The following is a 16,915-nucleotide window of genomic DNA, read 5'->3' on the forward strand; positions in this document are numbered from 1 at the left end:
GCATATCTTTCCCACATCAAGGGGGAAGCAAACATATTAAAGAGCTTGCATTGTACAGAACCCTGTGGAGCAAGATGGCATAATTCTGGGTTTAAATGCTAGGGTGCAAGGCTGGGGAGCTGGGAAATTGGCTGTTTGTTCTTGAGTGGCTTAGGTAAAGCACTCAGGTAGCTCAGTTGGGTGTGTGGTGCCACCTGCTGTTGTGTTGGGCGATAACAGGGCCTGAAGAGACTGGCTGAATCACCAGCAGAGCAGTGTGAGGAGGACCAGTCCAGCTGTAAGGTTTGGGGGAAAAGAGATTCCCACGGCTCCCAGACAGCACCCTGGGGGTGATAGCCTGTCACACAGGGCTTTGCATTTGCACTGCAAAAATGATAACTCTAATAGCCCAGGGCCCCTCATTTAGGTTATTTAAGGTGACTGTAAGCACTATACAGGATCAGGTCCAAAGACATAACAAGGAGCAGCAGCATGCTTTACAGAACTCTGAGAGTTAGAGAAATTCAAGTAGCAGGGGAAACAGCCCCTTGGCGGGCCTTGGCAGGAATGGTATCAGAGACAAAACAATTTTCTACTATTCTGTTGTTATAAATAAATGTATTTATTGGTAATTTTTAAGTCTGCACATATGAGGCTAACTCCTGCTTGGCCTTATTCTTATGCACACTCCCACTGACTTCACTTGGACATCTCTTATTGGTAAGGATTACTCACATGAATAAGGCAAGAATTAGCCTATATTCAGTTAAAAATTTGGGGTCTTATACAATTATGTGTATTTTTTTTTTTTTTAAGAAAGCATTGCAGCTCCTTTTTCAGAGTTCATATCTGTTCTCAATTACACCACCATATCCAGGGTGTCTCTATTTTACTCAATGGAGTTTCTAAGGGGTAAACTGAGCAGAAATCAGGGGAGAATCTGGCCCTAAATGGTTATGCGGTAAGACTAAAACACTATAAAGACTGAATATCAAAAAATCCAGTTGCTAATTTTTAGCATGCTAGGTTCTCTGTTTATTTTTCTCTTCAGTTAAAAAGTTGATTCTGCATGGAATGTTACACAACTAACCTTTAGGCCTTTATTTTTGGTAGTTATAACTCTTTTCTCCCCCGCAGCCTGATTTGTCAAGCTCATTTGCATATATTATCTTCAGCCTCGTAAATAACTCGCTTGCTAATGCAGCTAACTTAATAATGTTGCCGCGCTGAAACCTGTTAGTATAACTGAATGCGCCATACCTGTCAGATTTTAGTTTTCTTCTTCATTATGATGTAATTTCATTACATCTTAATTACTCATCTAAAGGATGATTTAGCTGTAAAATCTTAATGCTATTAATGACATGAAAAACTCACAAGAAGTAACAGGAAATAAAAGTGTCACTTTAACTTAACTGAGTGTCAGTGAAGAGATTCAAATAAACAAGGATTAAAGTGAATCAAATATATATCCAAGAGGGCTGCTAATTAAATAGAAGTCAACTGGATGGGAAAAAAGAAAAGCAGCAGGGGATTTGAAGCCAAAAGATTAAAACCAATAAAATATTGAATAAAGACAATTTTCGCTGCAATTGGTTTTGTATGTCACAGTCCAGACCATGGCCGGTCACTGGCTGTCCATCTGCTATTAAAGTTTTTGTAGTTTTGGTAGGTTTGGGAGCGGTAACTAACCCGTGGAGACTCCTGGTCTGATGGTAAACCATTTTGGGAAACCTGTTCTCCTTTTGTACCATCCCTGTTGGGAGACAGAAAACAAAATTGCATGAAATTCTAGAAAGTCACAAAACCTTCCTCTCAATAAACAAATTTTCCTACTATATTTTGTGCACTGTAGAAATAAAAGCAATTGTTATACAAATGCCTGAATCTCCTGCCATTTATATCAGTTTTAAAAGTGTAAGTACATTGAGTTCTGTGGGTTACTCCTGATATGGAATAATGTGAGGGCAGAATCAGGCCCTGAGTCTTTTATATCATAATAACCTAACTAGGATTCTGTCCTCATCACATAGAAAATAACTGCAATTTGTGTGCGACTTAAATTGTAACTGTAGTTGGTGCACACTGAGCAACTTCTTCAAATGTTGTGCAGACCTAGAAAGTTTTACCCATATGTCCTTATGCTGAGAATGAAATCAATCTGTCCATTGACTTCAATGCATGGGTGGCAGTTATCACAGGACGGGGGAGGCTGAGGCTCTCCAAACAGCCCTGTGTGGCCCAGTCCACACTCAGTCCCCAGGACCACTCCTGCTTCTCACTGGCGCTCTTTCCCCGTGGCCGGGGCCCCGGGCTGGGATTGGGGGGGCCAGCCTGTGGCCAGGGACTCCCAGTGCTCCGAGGCTGGAGGCATTTGGGTGGCCCTGGGTGGGGCAGGCTGCCAGCAACCTTGGGGATATGGGGGGGGAGTGCTCTGGTGGGGGAAGGGGGCAGGTCAGGCTGGGGGCAAGCCCATGCTTCAATGGATTTGGCCCTCAGTGTATTAGCCTAAGGAGGTGAGCCAAGCTCCCTGCAGGCTCATGGAGATTTCCAGTGACTAACTAAATTAATTGTTTGAGCAGGTGATTGAGGACAACTGTTTTCATTTAATCAGACAGATGAAGTTCCAACCCTGCTCCGTGCAAAATATAGACACACTGTACTAGTGCATACTTATCCCATTCCTTGCATTTGGCTTTACTGGCAACTCAAACTACAATGGAATATAAGCTCTCCCTAAACTTGGTTGTTCCTAGGGTTCTTTGCTCCTAACCCGTAGTTCCCTCTGCCACAGAATGACAATCCTGCCCATCTTGTATCCTGGTAACAGTTAACAAAATGCACTTTTCACTATGAGACTCATTAGTAAATATCCTGTATTGTTATGCAGAGTTATGGCTCAACAGAGAAGCAGGGCTCCTTTGTGCAGGATTCTAGCATCTACCATCCTGTCACTATCGTCAATAATCTGGAACCCAGCATTCAGTAGACTTCCATTTAGGGCACGCACATGCATGTACCACACAGAAACATTAACCCTGGGTCCCTCACTTCAAACACATCAGCACACCTGAGAGTTTTGTCTGAAGGTAAGTTTACTATTACTTGTGGGGCGAGGGGAGGGAGTAATTCATGTGCAGATTACCTTCTTTGGTCTGAGCTTACCATTGTTGTGAATCTGCATCTTCTGGAACCTTTGGGCTTGGCTCTGGGGAAGGAGGCTGCCTCTTTCTTTCCTCTTCCTCTTGCTGTCGACGTACTTCCAGTAATTCCAGCTAGGGAGGGAAAATATTGGAGAATGGTAATGACTCACACCTCAGTCATTTTCAAGAAGCATTTCTAGAAGATGCCTACAACTCAGGACTTTTGCTGAGCAGGGGGCGTGGCCTCACCCAGAAGAGGCAGGGCCTTTAAATACCTGGGCCCTTTAAATCAAGATTTAAAGGGCCGGGGGTTCCGTTGCGGTAGCAGCGGCCAGAGCCCCTGGCCCTTTAAATCACCACCAGAGACTTGCTGCTGCTACCCCAGGGCTCAGGCGGCGATTTAAAGGGCCCAGGGCTCCAGCTGCTACAGGGAGCCCCAGGCCTTTTAAATTGCTGGCATGGGGTAGCTGGTCTCATCCTGCACAGCGTACCAGCTCTTGCCGGTCTAGACCGGCTTACTTTCACCTCTGGAGCTGGGGAAGGTATTAGCATTAGTGGGAGAGACATGTTAGTGTGTGAGTGACAGGGTCAATTTGATTTAATAAACTGAAGGGAAAGTGTAAATATTACAGTGAACAAGAAATGGGAAAGTAGCCAAGAAAGCAGCCCTTTGGGGACTCAAAGAGTACTCACTGTAGTCAGTCTTTCCAGTGCTGAAAATCTTTCATCCCAAGTAGCTGCAGATTTTTCAAACGCTTCATGCCGCTTAATTAACTTTTCCACTTCATCCACACTTTGACCTATCTCACGACTGGATAGGTATGGCTCCTGTCCCAGCAGCCAGGCCTCAGCCACACTAGCATCCCTTGAGAACTGATGTACTTCCAGAACTGAGCAAAAATATAAGGCAGTCAGTGCTTAGTGACATCAAAAGTGGCACAATGTAGTCAGGTACCTTTAGTTCTTGTTTTTAGAAGGGTGGGGGGCAGGGAGGGATTTAAGTGTCTTTGGCTGAATTTGTTTCTGAACTAAGTCAACTGAATTGAATGGAATGCATCCGATGAAGTGAGCTGTAGCTCACGAAAGCTTATGCTCAAATAAATTTGTTAGTCTCTAAGGTGCCACAAGTACTCCTTGAATTGAATGGACTTATACTAGACAGTAATTCTGACGTTCTAGTTTTGTGGAGGTAGTTTGAGCAATGCTCATATCAAAATGCAAAAGGCACATAAATCAACACCTAAACTCCCAACTATGGGCTTGCCCAGCTCCTGCAGAAGTAAAGGAAGAGACATCTGCTGAGTTCAGTGGAAGTTGAATTGGGCTCTACTCCAGTAGCACTGTTAGGAGTGCAGCTGGTGTCTCAGGAACCAACACAGTGGTAGAACTATGCAAAGCATGTGTCTTTGGTGCAAGTAATGCATTAACCATACATTAATAATAAGATAATGGATTGTTGGCTGGGCCTTACAACGGACATATTTAAAATTTTATTAAAAGTGACCTGTCGTCTGTCACTGAGTATTGTGATGTTACAATATTTTAAGGCTGTCAAGTGATTAAAAAGATTAATTGCACAATTTAAAAAATGTATTGCGATAAAAAAATTAATTGCGATTAATCGCACTGTTAAACAATAATAGAATATCATCTATTTAAATATTTTTGGATGTTTTCTACATTTTCAAATATATTGATTTCAATTACAACACAGAATACAAAGTGTACAATGCTCACTTTATATTTATTTCTGATTGCAAATATTTGCACTCTAAAAAACAAAAGAAATAGTATATTTCAATTCACCTAAAACAAGTAATGTAGTGCAATCTCTTTATAATGAAAGTTGAACTTACAAATGTAGAATTATGTACAAAATATAACTGCATTCAAAAATAAAACAATGTAAAACTTTAGAACCTACAAGTCCACTCAGTCCTACTTTAGCCAATTGCTCAGACAAATAAGTTTGGTTACAATTTACAGGAGATAATTCTGCCCAAGTCTTGTTTACAATGTCACCTGAAAGTGAGAACAGGCCTTCGCATGGCACTGTTGTAGCCGGCATTGCAAAATATTTATGTGCCCGATGTGCTAAAGATTCATATGTCCTTTCATGCTTTGACCACCATTCCAGAGGACATGTGTCCATGCTGATGACAGGTTCTGCTTGATAACGATCCAAAGCAGAGTGGACCAACGCATGTTCATTTTCATCATCTAAGTCAGATGCCGCCAGCTGAAGGCTGATTTTCTTTTTTGGTGGTTTGGGTTCTGTAGTTTCCACATTGGAGTGTTGCTCTTTTAAGCAGGGTGGATAAAAATGATTTTTAAAGAAAAATAAATAAAAACAATCGGATTTTTTTTTATTTAAATTGGATTTTTTTGATAAAATGCTTTTTGAGGAAAAAACCTATCTAAAGATAGTTTTAATTAAGATACATGATAGCTCAAATATATCTCATCCTGGAATAGGGATTATAAATTCTAATTCTGTAGTACGAGATAATATATTCATGTAATGTTTAAAAAAAGTTTTGTAAATGAGTTCCAATAGTTCATGGATTAGCGACCCAATCTTATGGGGTTCCACGGGCTTCTGATTATTTAGGTTAATCCTTCTATCTACGCAATGGGACTCAGTGCTCAGTCTAGAAGATACCATCAGAGATGATTAGTTTTACTGTTCTCAGACTATGGATTTGTGTCTCCAGAGGTAACATGCTTGTTAACAGCAAAAATATTTTAAAATAATTAGAGGTGAGAAATAACAGACCTCAACTCTATTGTGTACACAAATTTGCAGAGGGACAGAGTCAATCCCTTACCTCTCTCTAAAAGCGAAAAGATTAAAAAAGTTCAATGAATAGAAGATTGTTGGGGGCGGAATAGATCTAGACAAGGAGAAGAAGTCTGGAGATAAATGTGAGAAATGAGGGACATGTGCTTGTTTTGTTAAAATTTTATATGTTTGCTTTTGAAGAAAAAAATCCAGAAAATTTAACGTTATTGGTTTAGTTAAATAGAACGATCTAAATGTCTGTCTGGTGATCTCCTCTTCCTAATACAGCATGGCAAGAAAATCCTCCAAATATTAATGAGTAACCTGTTGAATTGGAGATAGTTCACCTCCGAATGACTTCATAAATATCTGCTTCAATTACCTTTGGTAAATGAAATAACCAAACAATCATTCATTTTCTGATATAGCTGTAAAACTAATCTGAAAAGTTTTCAAAACAAGTCACTGTTTAAAAATGTATAGTACCTACCTTCTAAAAATGAAACGTACATTTATCTCTGAGTTGTGAACAATATGTATTAAGGTTATAACAACCAACAAGAATGCACTTTTATGTAGAAAACCATGATTAAATCGAGTCTTCCTGACTAGTGATTTAAATCATTATTTATTTCAATTTGATTTAAATCAAATCCACTCTGCTTTTAAGACATCTGAAAGCATTCTCCACACCTTGTCCATCTCAGATTTTGGAGGCACTTCAGATTCTTAAACCTTGGGTTGAGTGCTGTATCTATCCTTAGAAATCTCACATTGGTATCTTCTTTGCATTTTGTCAAATCTGCAGTGAAAGTGTTCTTAAAACGAACATGTGCTGGGTCATCATCGGAGACTGAGATAATATGAAATATATGGCAGAATGCAGGTAAAAGAGAACAACAGATGTACAATTCTCCCCCACGGAGTTCAATCACAAATTTAATTAATGCATTATTTTTTTAATGAGCATCATCAGCATGGAAGCATGTCCTTTGGAATGGTAGCCGAAGTATGAAGGGGCATATGAATGTTTAGCATATCTGGCACGTAAATACCTTGCACACTGGCTACAGAAGAGAATGCCTGTTCTCACTTTCAGGTGACATTTTAAATAAGAAGCAGTCAGCAGTATCGCCTGTAAATGTAAACAAACTTGTTTGTCTTAGCGATTGGCTGAACAAGAAGTAGGACTGAGAGGACCTGTAGGCTCTAAAGTTTTACACTGTTTTGTTTTTGAGAGGAGTCATATAACAAAAAAAAAATCTACATTTTAAAGTTACACTTTAAAGAGTGCACTACAGTACTTGTATGAGGTGAACTGAAAAATACTATTTCTTTTGTTTATCATTTTTACAGTGCAAATATTTGTAAGCAAAAATAATATAAAGAGAGCACTGTACACTTTGTATTCTGTGTTTAATAGAAATCAATATATTTGAAAATGTAGAAAAGCATTCCAAAATATTTAATAAAATTCAATTGGTATTCTATGGTTTAACAGTTCGATTAATCACGATTAATTTTTTTAATCACAGTTAATTTTTTTTAATCACTTGAGTTAACTGCGATTAATCGACAGCCCTAGTTCTTTGTTGTACACCCAGATGGAGCCTGACTGGGAGATATATTTTCTGTTAAACCCAGGGGCCTCCTTTAAACCCATTCTCACAACACTCAAAAATTAGGGCTTTTCTTCACTACCAGGGCAAGTTGACCTAAGTTACACTACTCCAGCTACATGAATAACGTAGCTGGAGTTGACATAGCTTAGATTGACTTACCCCAGTCTCTTCACTGTGCTGCATCAACGGGAGACACTCTCCAGTTGACTTACCTTACTCTTCTCGGAGAACTGGAGAGCACTCTGTCATTGATTTAGCAGATCTTTACTAGACTTGCTAAATCGACACCCGCTACATTGATTGTAGCAGTGGCAATCTCCCCGGTAGTGAAGACAAGCCCTTACGCTTTGTTTTTGAGGCGTTACACTCCTAGAAGCTTCTTAACCGCAATTGCACATATATCCTTAATAGTATAACACTGGGTGTTTTTTTGCAGTGTTCCACATGAATAGCTTTGGAAATGAGGAAATATGTTGATGCAAAACGGAATCAAAAACAGTGTCTAGGATTTGCCTTGCATTCAAAGCAGGAACACGTAAAGCCCATGTCATGCAATTAAGGTCTGCCAGGCAGCCATCTAGGGTACCATAAAACGATAGAGGTAACAAGGTTTCCACTGCAGCAAAGAGTCACTTGATAACATGACCCCTGAGTTTTGGGAGTACCTCTTTGAAATGGAAGGTTGTCTAGTCAGGCCTAGAATATCCACATACTTCAGCTGCCTATTACCATAGCATGGGCTTCAGGTAGAAGCTGACCAGAAGATACTGTGTTCCTGGATCCACCCTTAATGACAGAGGCTGTAGGAAAAGGCTGGCTGACCAGAAAACAAGTTCCCTGCCTTAGCAAGTGGGAGGAAAAAGCTACGGTGAAGGAGAGAGAAAAATCAAAGAAGACGGGGGGGGAAAGTTTGGAGTTACCTGTTTGTTTACTTCGGATGAGTGGGAGGAAAGAATTTTTATCCCCATTCTAATATAATTAGTGCTGGCCTTTCAAGCAGTATAATAAAAATGGTGTAAAGATTATGTTATATATCTGCCTAAGAAACAAAACCTTACATTGCAAGATCTACATTTGTAAGTTACACTTTCACGATAAAGAGATTGCACTACAGTACTTGTGTGAGGTAAACTGAAGAATACTATTTCTTTTGCTTATCATTTTTACAGTGCAAACATTTGTAATAAAAAATAATAATATAAAGTGAACACTGTACACTTTGTATTCTGTGTTGTAATAGAAATCAATATCTGAAAATGCAGAAAAACATCCAAAAATATTTAATAAATTTCAATTGGTATTCTACTGTTTAACAGTGTGATTAGTCGTGATTAATTTTTTTAATAGCAGTTAACAGTTTTGAGTTAATCACATGAGTTAACTGCAATTAATCAACAGCCCTAGATATTCTGGTTATCGACTATTTGTCTTTGGTATAAGAAACCTCATGGGTTTACAGGTTTAAAAATACACAGTTTATGAACCAATGCACTTCCAAACATGTAGACTCTGTCAGATCAGATAACACAGGTATATACTGCACATATGTGTAGCATGCTTGGAATGCCCTTTCAAATGCCTTTTTGTTACTGCGGAAACCCAATAAAAATAAACTGTAAAAAAGAAAATAAAAATAATTACATCCATAAGGTATTGTGTATCTAGCTAGTTAGAGTTCCAATTCTGCCCTCACTGAAGTCAATGGCAAAATGTCCATTTAATCTTTGATGCTGCGGGATTGGGCCCTCGATTCAGCCGTTACCTAGTTGCTGTACCGCTGGCAGTAGCAAATGCTACTGTTATGGTTCCAATGTGAACTCAACTCCAATCAGCAACAGTTAACAGATAAGTACTTGTGTGTTCTTGCAGTAGCCAAAGATATCAATGCAGAAACAGTTGCATCTCATTCTGCTAATAAGAAATTTAAATGCATCCTTACTCAGTCTCAGCCATTCCCATCTGTCTTCCCATTTGTCAATCATTTCTTTTCTCTTCTCTGTCAACTGCAATAACTTTTCCTTGATCTGAATTTAAGACAATGAACCAACGTTACATAAGCATCAAATAACTCAACACCAACAACCACACTGAATAAGCCAGGGGTGGGCAAACTTTTTGGCCCGAGGGCCACATATGAGTGTGGAAATTGTATGGTGGGCCATGAATGCTCACAAAACCGGGGGCTGGGTTGCGGGAGGGCTTCGGCTGGGGGTGCAGGCTCTGGAGTGGGGCTGGGGATGAGGGGTTGGGGATTCAGGAGGGTGCTCCAGGCTGGGATGAGGGGTTCGGAGGGCGGGAGGGGGATCAGGGCTAGGGCAGGGGGTTGGGGCGTGGGAAGGTGTCAGTGGGGCAGGCTCTAGGCGGCGCTTACCTCAAGCAGCTCCCAGAAAGAGTGGCATGTCCCCTCTCCAGCTCCTACCCAGAGGTGTGTCCAGGTGGTTCTGTGCGTCCTCTCCACAGGTGCCGCCCCTGCAGCTCCCATTGGCTGTGGTTCCCGAACAATGGGAGCTGCAGGGGTGGCACGCAGAGCCCCCTGGCGCCCCTATGTATAGGAGCTGTAGTGGGGACATGCCGCTGCTTCTGGGAGCTGTGTGGAGTGGGGCAAGACCTTGACCCCACTCCCTGGCTAGAGTGCCAGGGCAGGGCAAGCCCCAGACCCCACTTCCCGGCAGGAGCTCGAGGGCTGGATTAAAACGTCTGGAGGGCTGGATGTGGCCCCTGGGCTGTAGTTTGCCTGCCCCTGGTATAAGCTGTTACCACAAACAAAAGGTGCTGACTTTCAGGATAAACAGGATACACTGTGCAAAACTGTCAGTGGAGAATTTAAAATTAAACTTAATGGAAGAGGGTGCAGTTGCTTTTTGTCAGCAGTAATCCTTGGTGAGGACACACTGATGTTCTAAATCCTGATTGTAAGTACAATATTGCAGTTAAAATACAGCATTTGCATGACTTGATGTAACAACTTTTACTTTAAAAATACAACATATAGATTAATTAGTAAGAAATATAAATTGGACATGGCTTATTTTTGCCAATACAATCTGACTGATGCAACCATAGTGTACATCTTCCACTTTTTTCTATCAGATAATCCACATTACTTAATCCATGGGTGCTACTACATGTCAGTAGCAGTCTATGTTGACAACAGTCAAATCCACTGACACACCTACATGAACCCTACATTGTTCTCAACAAGAACATTGGTTGGAAAAGCCTCTCCAGATGCCCACTAAACGCCTCTTTGAGGAGGCTGCACTGTGTTTATCTGTAATGGTGACAAAGAAATCATCAGTTCCCTGGATAGACAGTAACTTTGCTATAAAATAAGGCTTTTCCCCCCAAAGGTGGCAGTGAAGAAATGAGGGTTGTGGGTCTTTCCTTAGGCTTAGGGCCTCCCTAACAGGGTCCCAAACTGACCAGGATAAATTAGGAATAAAATCCAGGGTTTAAGTACTAGGGAGTCAGAGATTTCTCCCTTATGACTAGAGAACAGGACACTTTCCTCTTTAATATTTCACCACCCATGAGCTAGAGACTGTTCTTGTGTAGCGAGGCACAAAACCACTCCTACTCCTTCTTCAAGTAGGCTCTGTAATACACCACTCCCCTTGGTTTTGACAAGACTGAAGGTTGCCCTTTTTGCTCATAGGTTTCATCGTCCCAACAGTGCACATCCCTCCTCCACATCAGAACTGAGAGTGTCACTTCTGCACGTTACCTGGACCAAAAGGAAAGTTTAGGTGCCAAACTGGGGACTCTAATACTGATCCCCCACCTGGATACATAAAGTGGTACTGCTGACCTGACCCTAGATTACAAATAATACAGTAATCTCACCAATGCAAGTGCAATGGACCCTAAAGTAATGCAGTCATTGTAAATGAACACCTCATTAATCAGCAGATTACACAATGCAAGCCTTCTCTGACCGAAACAAAATCCACAGTTCAGCTGCACTGCAGCTCTTGTATAGTCAGCAAGCAGAGTACCTCCTCTGATGCATAGTGTTTCCTTGCCAGAAGAGATTTGCCAAGCTCGATGCACGTAGTAAAGCTGTCGTTACGGGCGTCAATTTCTGCTTTGATACCCTGGTGATTGTTCATTAGTAATTCAACAGATGAAACATCCCTAAAATGACAAATTGTTGTTTAGAAATGTATATTCTAAAATCAATGGTACCACATAGTTGTTCTTTTAAACAAATAAATTACAACAGAAATGCACAATCTAGAATTTATTAATTCCCGGTTTGTAGTTCTACACAAGAGGCAAGATTGTACCCAGCCTCTGTGTAATGTGCATGACTGGAGACAGGATACAAGGAGCATCCCCCTTACACATCTATGTCATGGTCAGTATTAACAGTAAGTACTATATGAAACTGGTGTTGCTATGAGTGCTTGCCTCTCCAAAATGGGAGAGGAGAGGCAGGCCCACTCCCCTCTGCACTGGAACTAGACAATGTTTTCTCTCCAAATGTGGCACAATGGTCATGCTACCATAAAGCACCAGGACAACAGTGGCTCCTGGAGCTCGCACTGTGGCTGTGCCTTATAGGCACAAGGAATCTAAATGCATCTAACAGCTCTTAAATCTAATGAGAAAGAGCCAAGACTTATTATTCAGTAGATATTCAATGAAGCAACCACACAACAGAGCATGATTTGTCTTCTTGAAATCAACTGGCTGAAAGGCTCATTATAAAAGAGAAGTGGTATAAGGGATAGATGATGAATTGATATGGCTAAAGGGATTTTTTAAGCTATTCACCTATTTATTTTCTTTAAACAAAAAAGCAATAGCTTCATTAAGATGGTACAATTTTGATCTGAAACAGACATGAAGTGAGCAAAGGGCTCAGCCCTCTGTGACGTTAACTCCTTAATCCTATGCTATACTCTAGAGCAGGGGTAGCCAACGTGTGGCTCTTCAGAAGTTAATATGCAGCTCCTTGTATAGGCACCGACTCCAGGGGCTCAAACCCTGGTTCTGCCACAGGCCCTGCCCCCACTCCACCCCTTCCCGTACTCTCCCGAGCCTGCCATGACCTTGCTCCTCTCTCTCCCCCCCAGAGCCTCCTGCAGGTGCGGGGAGGGAGGGGGAGGTGCTGATCAAGGGATCTGCCAGTGGGTGGAAGGAGCTGGGATCCGGGGCGGGGGGGAGCTGATGGGGGGCTGCTGACATATTACTGTGGCTCTTTGGCAATGTACATTGGTAAATTCTGGCCCTTTCTTAGGCTCAGGTTGGCCATCCCTGCTCTAGAGGCTGTATGAGAAAGAGTTGCAATTGTCCGGCTATGCCGGAAGAACAGGAGCTGTGTCCCCTGTAAGATGTGCGCTTGGGCGGCCACTGGCTGCCCAGGAGAGATTCAAATGGTGCCAAGCTGATTAACAGAGCACCCACAGCTCGTAGTATGTGTTCAGGTGCACCTCTCCCTCCCAGGACCCTCCTGCTGGCTGTGCAGAGCAGGGAGGGAGAAGGAGAGGGGAAGAGGAGGCTGCTGATGTCAGGGTGTCCCCCTCCCCTCTGCCCCGTACCCCATCTCCACAGAGCAGGGGGGACGCAGCCTGGCTAGGACTCTGCGTGAATGGTGAGTTACTGACTGCCTTTCTTAAAGAGACAGTGCACTGTTTCTGAGATTTCCCCAGCAGTCAGCTCACACAGTCTCTCTCTCTCTGCCCCTATACCCCATGTACCCATCTCCACAGAGCAGGGGAGGGAAGATAACAGGGCTCAGGACAGAGCAGGAGAGCTTTCAGTGAGTGTCTTAAAGAGACAGTGCATGGTGTCTCCCAGAAACGTCCCCAGCAGCCAGCACACACACTGTCTCTGTGTCACACACAGTGTTGTGCACACACATACAGTGTCTCTTTCACACCCACCTCCCAACACATACTTGTATCGTTATTTCTTGGTACTTCCTGCAATGCACATATATTCTCTGTAATTTTGTTCTTTCAAAGCTATTATTATTATTATTCTTTCAAAGCTGTTATTTTAGTGTTTTGACCAGTCTATATGCATTTCATAATTTTTATTTCTCTTACACTTAAATTTAATTCTTTGAGCAGTGAGTTCTAAAATGCCTAACCTGTCCTTGCTGGAGTAATTATCCCTATGGTCACTTTTTAAAAATATATTGTTATATCAAAAATTTTTGTTTCTACTGGTGGCGCACATCTGCACATACATAACAAAATTTATTCTACACATGGATGGAAAAAAATTAGCGGGAACATTGCACAGGAGACACTGAATGTGGTTTAAATAGGCTGAAACTGTATTCCTAAATGTCAGGGAATACCTGGCAGATAAAAGTGTACAGTGCTAATTCCATAAGTATTATTATATTGATGGGGGGAGTTGCAGCTGTCACCCTCCTCTGCTTTATCCACCCTGCTCTACAGCCAACTTGCTGCTGGGACCCCACCTTCCCCCTCAAATGAGAATTAAGGGGGGGCTAGGCTCTCTTCTGTACCAGTCACAGGAGTCCTGAATCCCTTCCCCCCCACATTTCCACTCCTTTAAAGAATATTGCCTTTAAATCTTTGCCAATCCATTTTATCTGATCACCATATTCCTTCCCCTATGGCGTACCTGCGCTGGACATCCAGCCCATGATTACATAATGAGTTGTGACATCATAGCCTCCCTGCCGTTTCATATCTGCCCCAACTAAATCCCCAACCTACTGTGGGGAAGGCAAACCCCACCCTACCTCACACTTTGGCCAATCTGGCAGTGAGGGAAAAAATTCCTTTCCAGCCCCCCAAGAAAGGATTGACCAGTGTAATGCCCACAGTGGATCATGAGGAGACCTGGTATTGAAAAACTCCCATGGAGGGTGGGGGCGGCTTTGCCTGGTTCGGGGAAAAGAGGGCTTTTCCTGGACCAGTGTGGACATGAGTAGTCCCCCCACCTTCCAGTCACCTGGGGGAAGGGGCGGGGGTGGGAATGGCTTTGAATCCCCATGCTGATCTGCTCTGAAGCTGCCATAGCAAGTCATTCTCTGCCTATCTAGCCCTTAACTGGGGCACTCTTCTTTTCCTACACGCCGGACAATAGTTCATACCACTTAATGTGTGGTGATGTCACCCTCCCAGAGTACTGAAATCTTTCTTTTTTACTAGTTCTCTCCAGCCAGCTCTGCAGCACCTTCCATCTGCCAGTCAGCATAGCTGCCATTCCTAATTGTGGTCTGGGTGGCCAGAATGCCTGCTTTTCCTCTGTCTATATGGAAAGGTTGATTAGACAGCCATTTTATTTCATCTGGTTGGAGGGATCTAAATTATCTAGATAACCTTGAACCCACTATCTTGGCTCAGTCCTTTAAACAGGCTGCTATATTCCTCAGCAAAAGTACCAGCGTTACCATAATAATATTACAATATTTCATTGCAGATGTTCACATTACCTGGGCTTCTCTTGGGCTTCGATCTGCCGGATAACATCTTCCATCCAGAGCATGAGATCACGAACCATGCTGAAGAAACGAAACTTATCTCCTGTATCCACCAGTCTAACCCTGCGTCCCTCGCAGGCATCCAGCAATGCTTTCCATGCTTCCAGGACCTCATTCTCCCGCTTCTGGATGTCGTCAGCCTTGTCCCCAGCATAGGCAGCCTGAAGGCGTGCAGCGTCCTCTTGCAGCTGTCTCACCTAATGTATTTAAAAAACAAACAACAAAACCACACCTCAGCTCGTGTATGCTTTTTAGTCAAAACAATCCACAGTGTAAGGAAATTTCAGATACTAATTTATGTTTTGAGTTTCTCCTTAAAGTCTTTTGTAAGTTGCAAGTTTTCAAAGTTAGAACTTTGCATTGTGAAAGCCTCACTCCTGGTGTCCTGTCAGTCTTTCATTTTATAACTTCTCATACCTAGAGAGGTAGAGACTTCTGGTTAAGAGAAGAGACACACATCAATTCACTGTTGCCTGCATCTTGCATGATCATTTACACCCGTTCAAAATGATTCATATAGATTTTAAGGCCAAAAGGGATCATTATGATCATCATGTCTGACCTCCTGCATAACACAGGTCATAGAATTTCATCCAGTAATTCCTGCATCAAGCCTAGAGCTTCTGGTTGAAATAGATCATATCTTTTAGAAAGACAGCCAGTCTTGATTAAAAGACTTCAAGTGATGGGGAACTCATCACATCCCTAGGTAAATTGTTCCAATAGATAGTTACCCTCACTTTAAAAATCTGAACCTTATTTCCAGTCTGAACATGTCTATTTTCATCTTTCAGTCACTGGATCTTGTCATCCCTTTCCTTTGTATGCTGGACTAAAGAGCCTACTACTATCAAAAATCTCTTAGAATCATAGAATATCAGGGTTGGAAGGGACCTTAGGAGGTCATCTAGTCCAAACCCCTGCTCAAAGCAGGACCAATCCCCAATTTTTGCCCTGATCCCTAAATGGCCCCCTCAAGGATTGAGCTCACAACCCAAGGTTTAGCAGGCCAATGCTCAAACCACTGAGCTATCTCTCCCTCTTCCCCATATAGGACTTTGTAGATTGTTAAAAAGTGACTTAATCACATTCTCTTGGATAAACTAAACTGACTGACTTTCCCAAGTCTCTACTACAAAATCTATTTTCCAGATATCAAATCATTCTTGTGGCTTGGTTCTAAATCCTTTCCAATTTTTCCAACATCCTTTTGGAAGGACTATGCACTGTATTCCAGTAATGGTCTTACTAATGCAATATACAGAGGTAACATATCTCCCTACTCCTAGTTGATATTCCCTTGTATATGCTTCCAAGGACTATGTTAAACCTCTTAGCCACAGCATTACACTGGGATCTCATGTTCAGTTAGTCATCCACCATGACTCTCAAATCATTTCAGAGACAGTCCTTTCCAGGATATAATCTCCTGTCCTGTATAAGTGACCTAGATTCTAGGTACAAAATACTATCAGAACATGATGATAGTGTGCTGTATCCACTTTGCACTAGTGTAAATGACTACACAAGTTGCAGGGCCATTGTGAATTGGCCCAGACACTCCAAACAATGCAGAAAAACACTAGTTCATAGCAACCGAGTTCACTTGCATTTCTCCCATTTGAAATATTCATTTTTAAAATAGCTGTATGCCTTAGTGGAGATTATAATTCCTAGTATGATATATTAATAGCTATTCTCTTTTGTGTCTATTTAATATACCTGTCTTAAGAAAATACATTTTTTAAATTGTAGTTTTGACATTTCAGATTGTTTAAATGTTTAATAAATTAAACACTCTAACAGTTACTGCATTCTGAACTCTACTGATCTTTATATTGTGCATGTGTAAGTACAGAACGTGGAATAAAATCAAATCAGAATGAGCTCACTGTGTCCATCATCTGAACAGTTTCTGAAT

The 16,915-nt window shown here is 41.9% G+C and overlaps 1 protein-coding gene across 3 annotated transcripts in view; it reads right to left on the bottom strand.

The window, feature by feature from the left end:
* Positions 1–16,915, bottom strand: part of SPTBN1 (spectrin beta, non-erythrocytic 1) — a 222,708-nt gene that overhangs the window by 15,322 nt on the left and 190,471 nt on the right. For all 3 annotated transcript variants that reach the window (XM_038394320.2, XM_038394321.2, XM_038394322.2), the window contains 6 exons: positions 14,947–15,191; positions 11,522–11,660; positions 9,466–9,550; positions 3,816–4,012; positions 3,145–3,254; positions 1,672–1,735 (listed from right to left, as the gene is read on the bottom strand). In XM_038394320.2, the coding sequence (XP_038250248.1) occupies positions 1,672–1,735; positions 3,145–3,254; positions 3,816–4,012; positions 9,466–9,550; positions 11,522–11,660; positions 14,947–15,191 (840 nt within the window). The remainder of the gene's footprint in view (positions 1–1,671; positions 1,736–3,144; positions 3,255–3,815; positions 4,013–9,465; positions 9,551–11,521; positions 11,661–14,946; positions 15,192–16,915) is intronic.

This window comes from Dermochelys coriacea, chromosome 3 (genome assembly GCF_009764565.3).
Source record: "Dermochelys coriacea isolate rDerCor1 chromosome 3, rDerCor1.pri.v4, whole genome shotgun sequence".
Taxonomy (NCBI): domain Eukaryota; kingdom Metazoa; phylum Chordata; order Testudines; family Dermochelyidae; genus Dermochelys; species Dermochelys coriacea.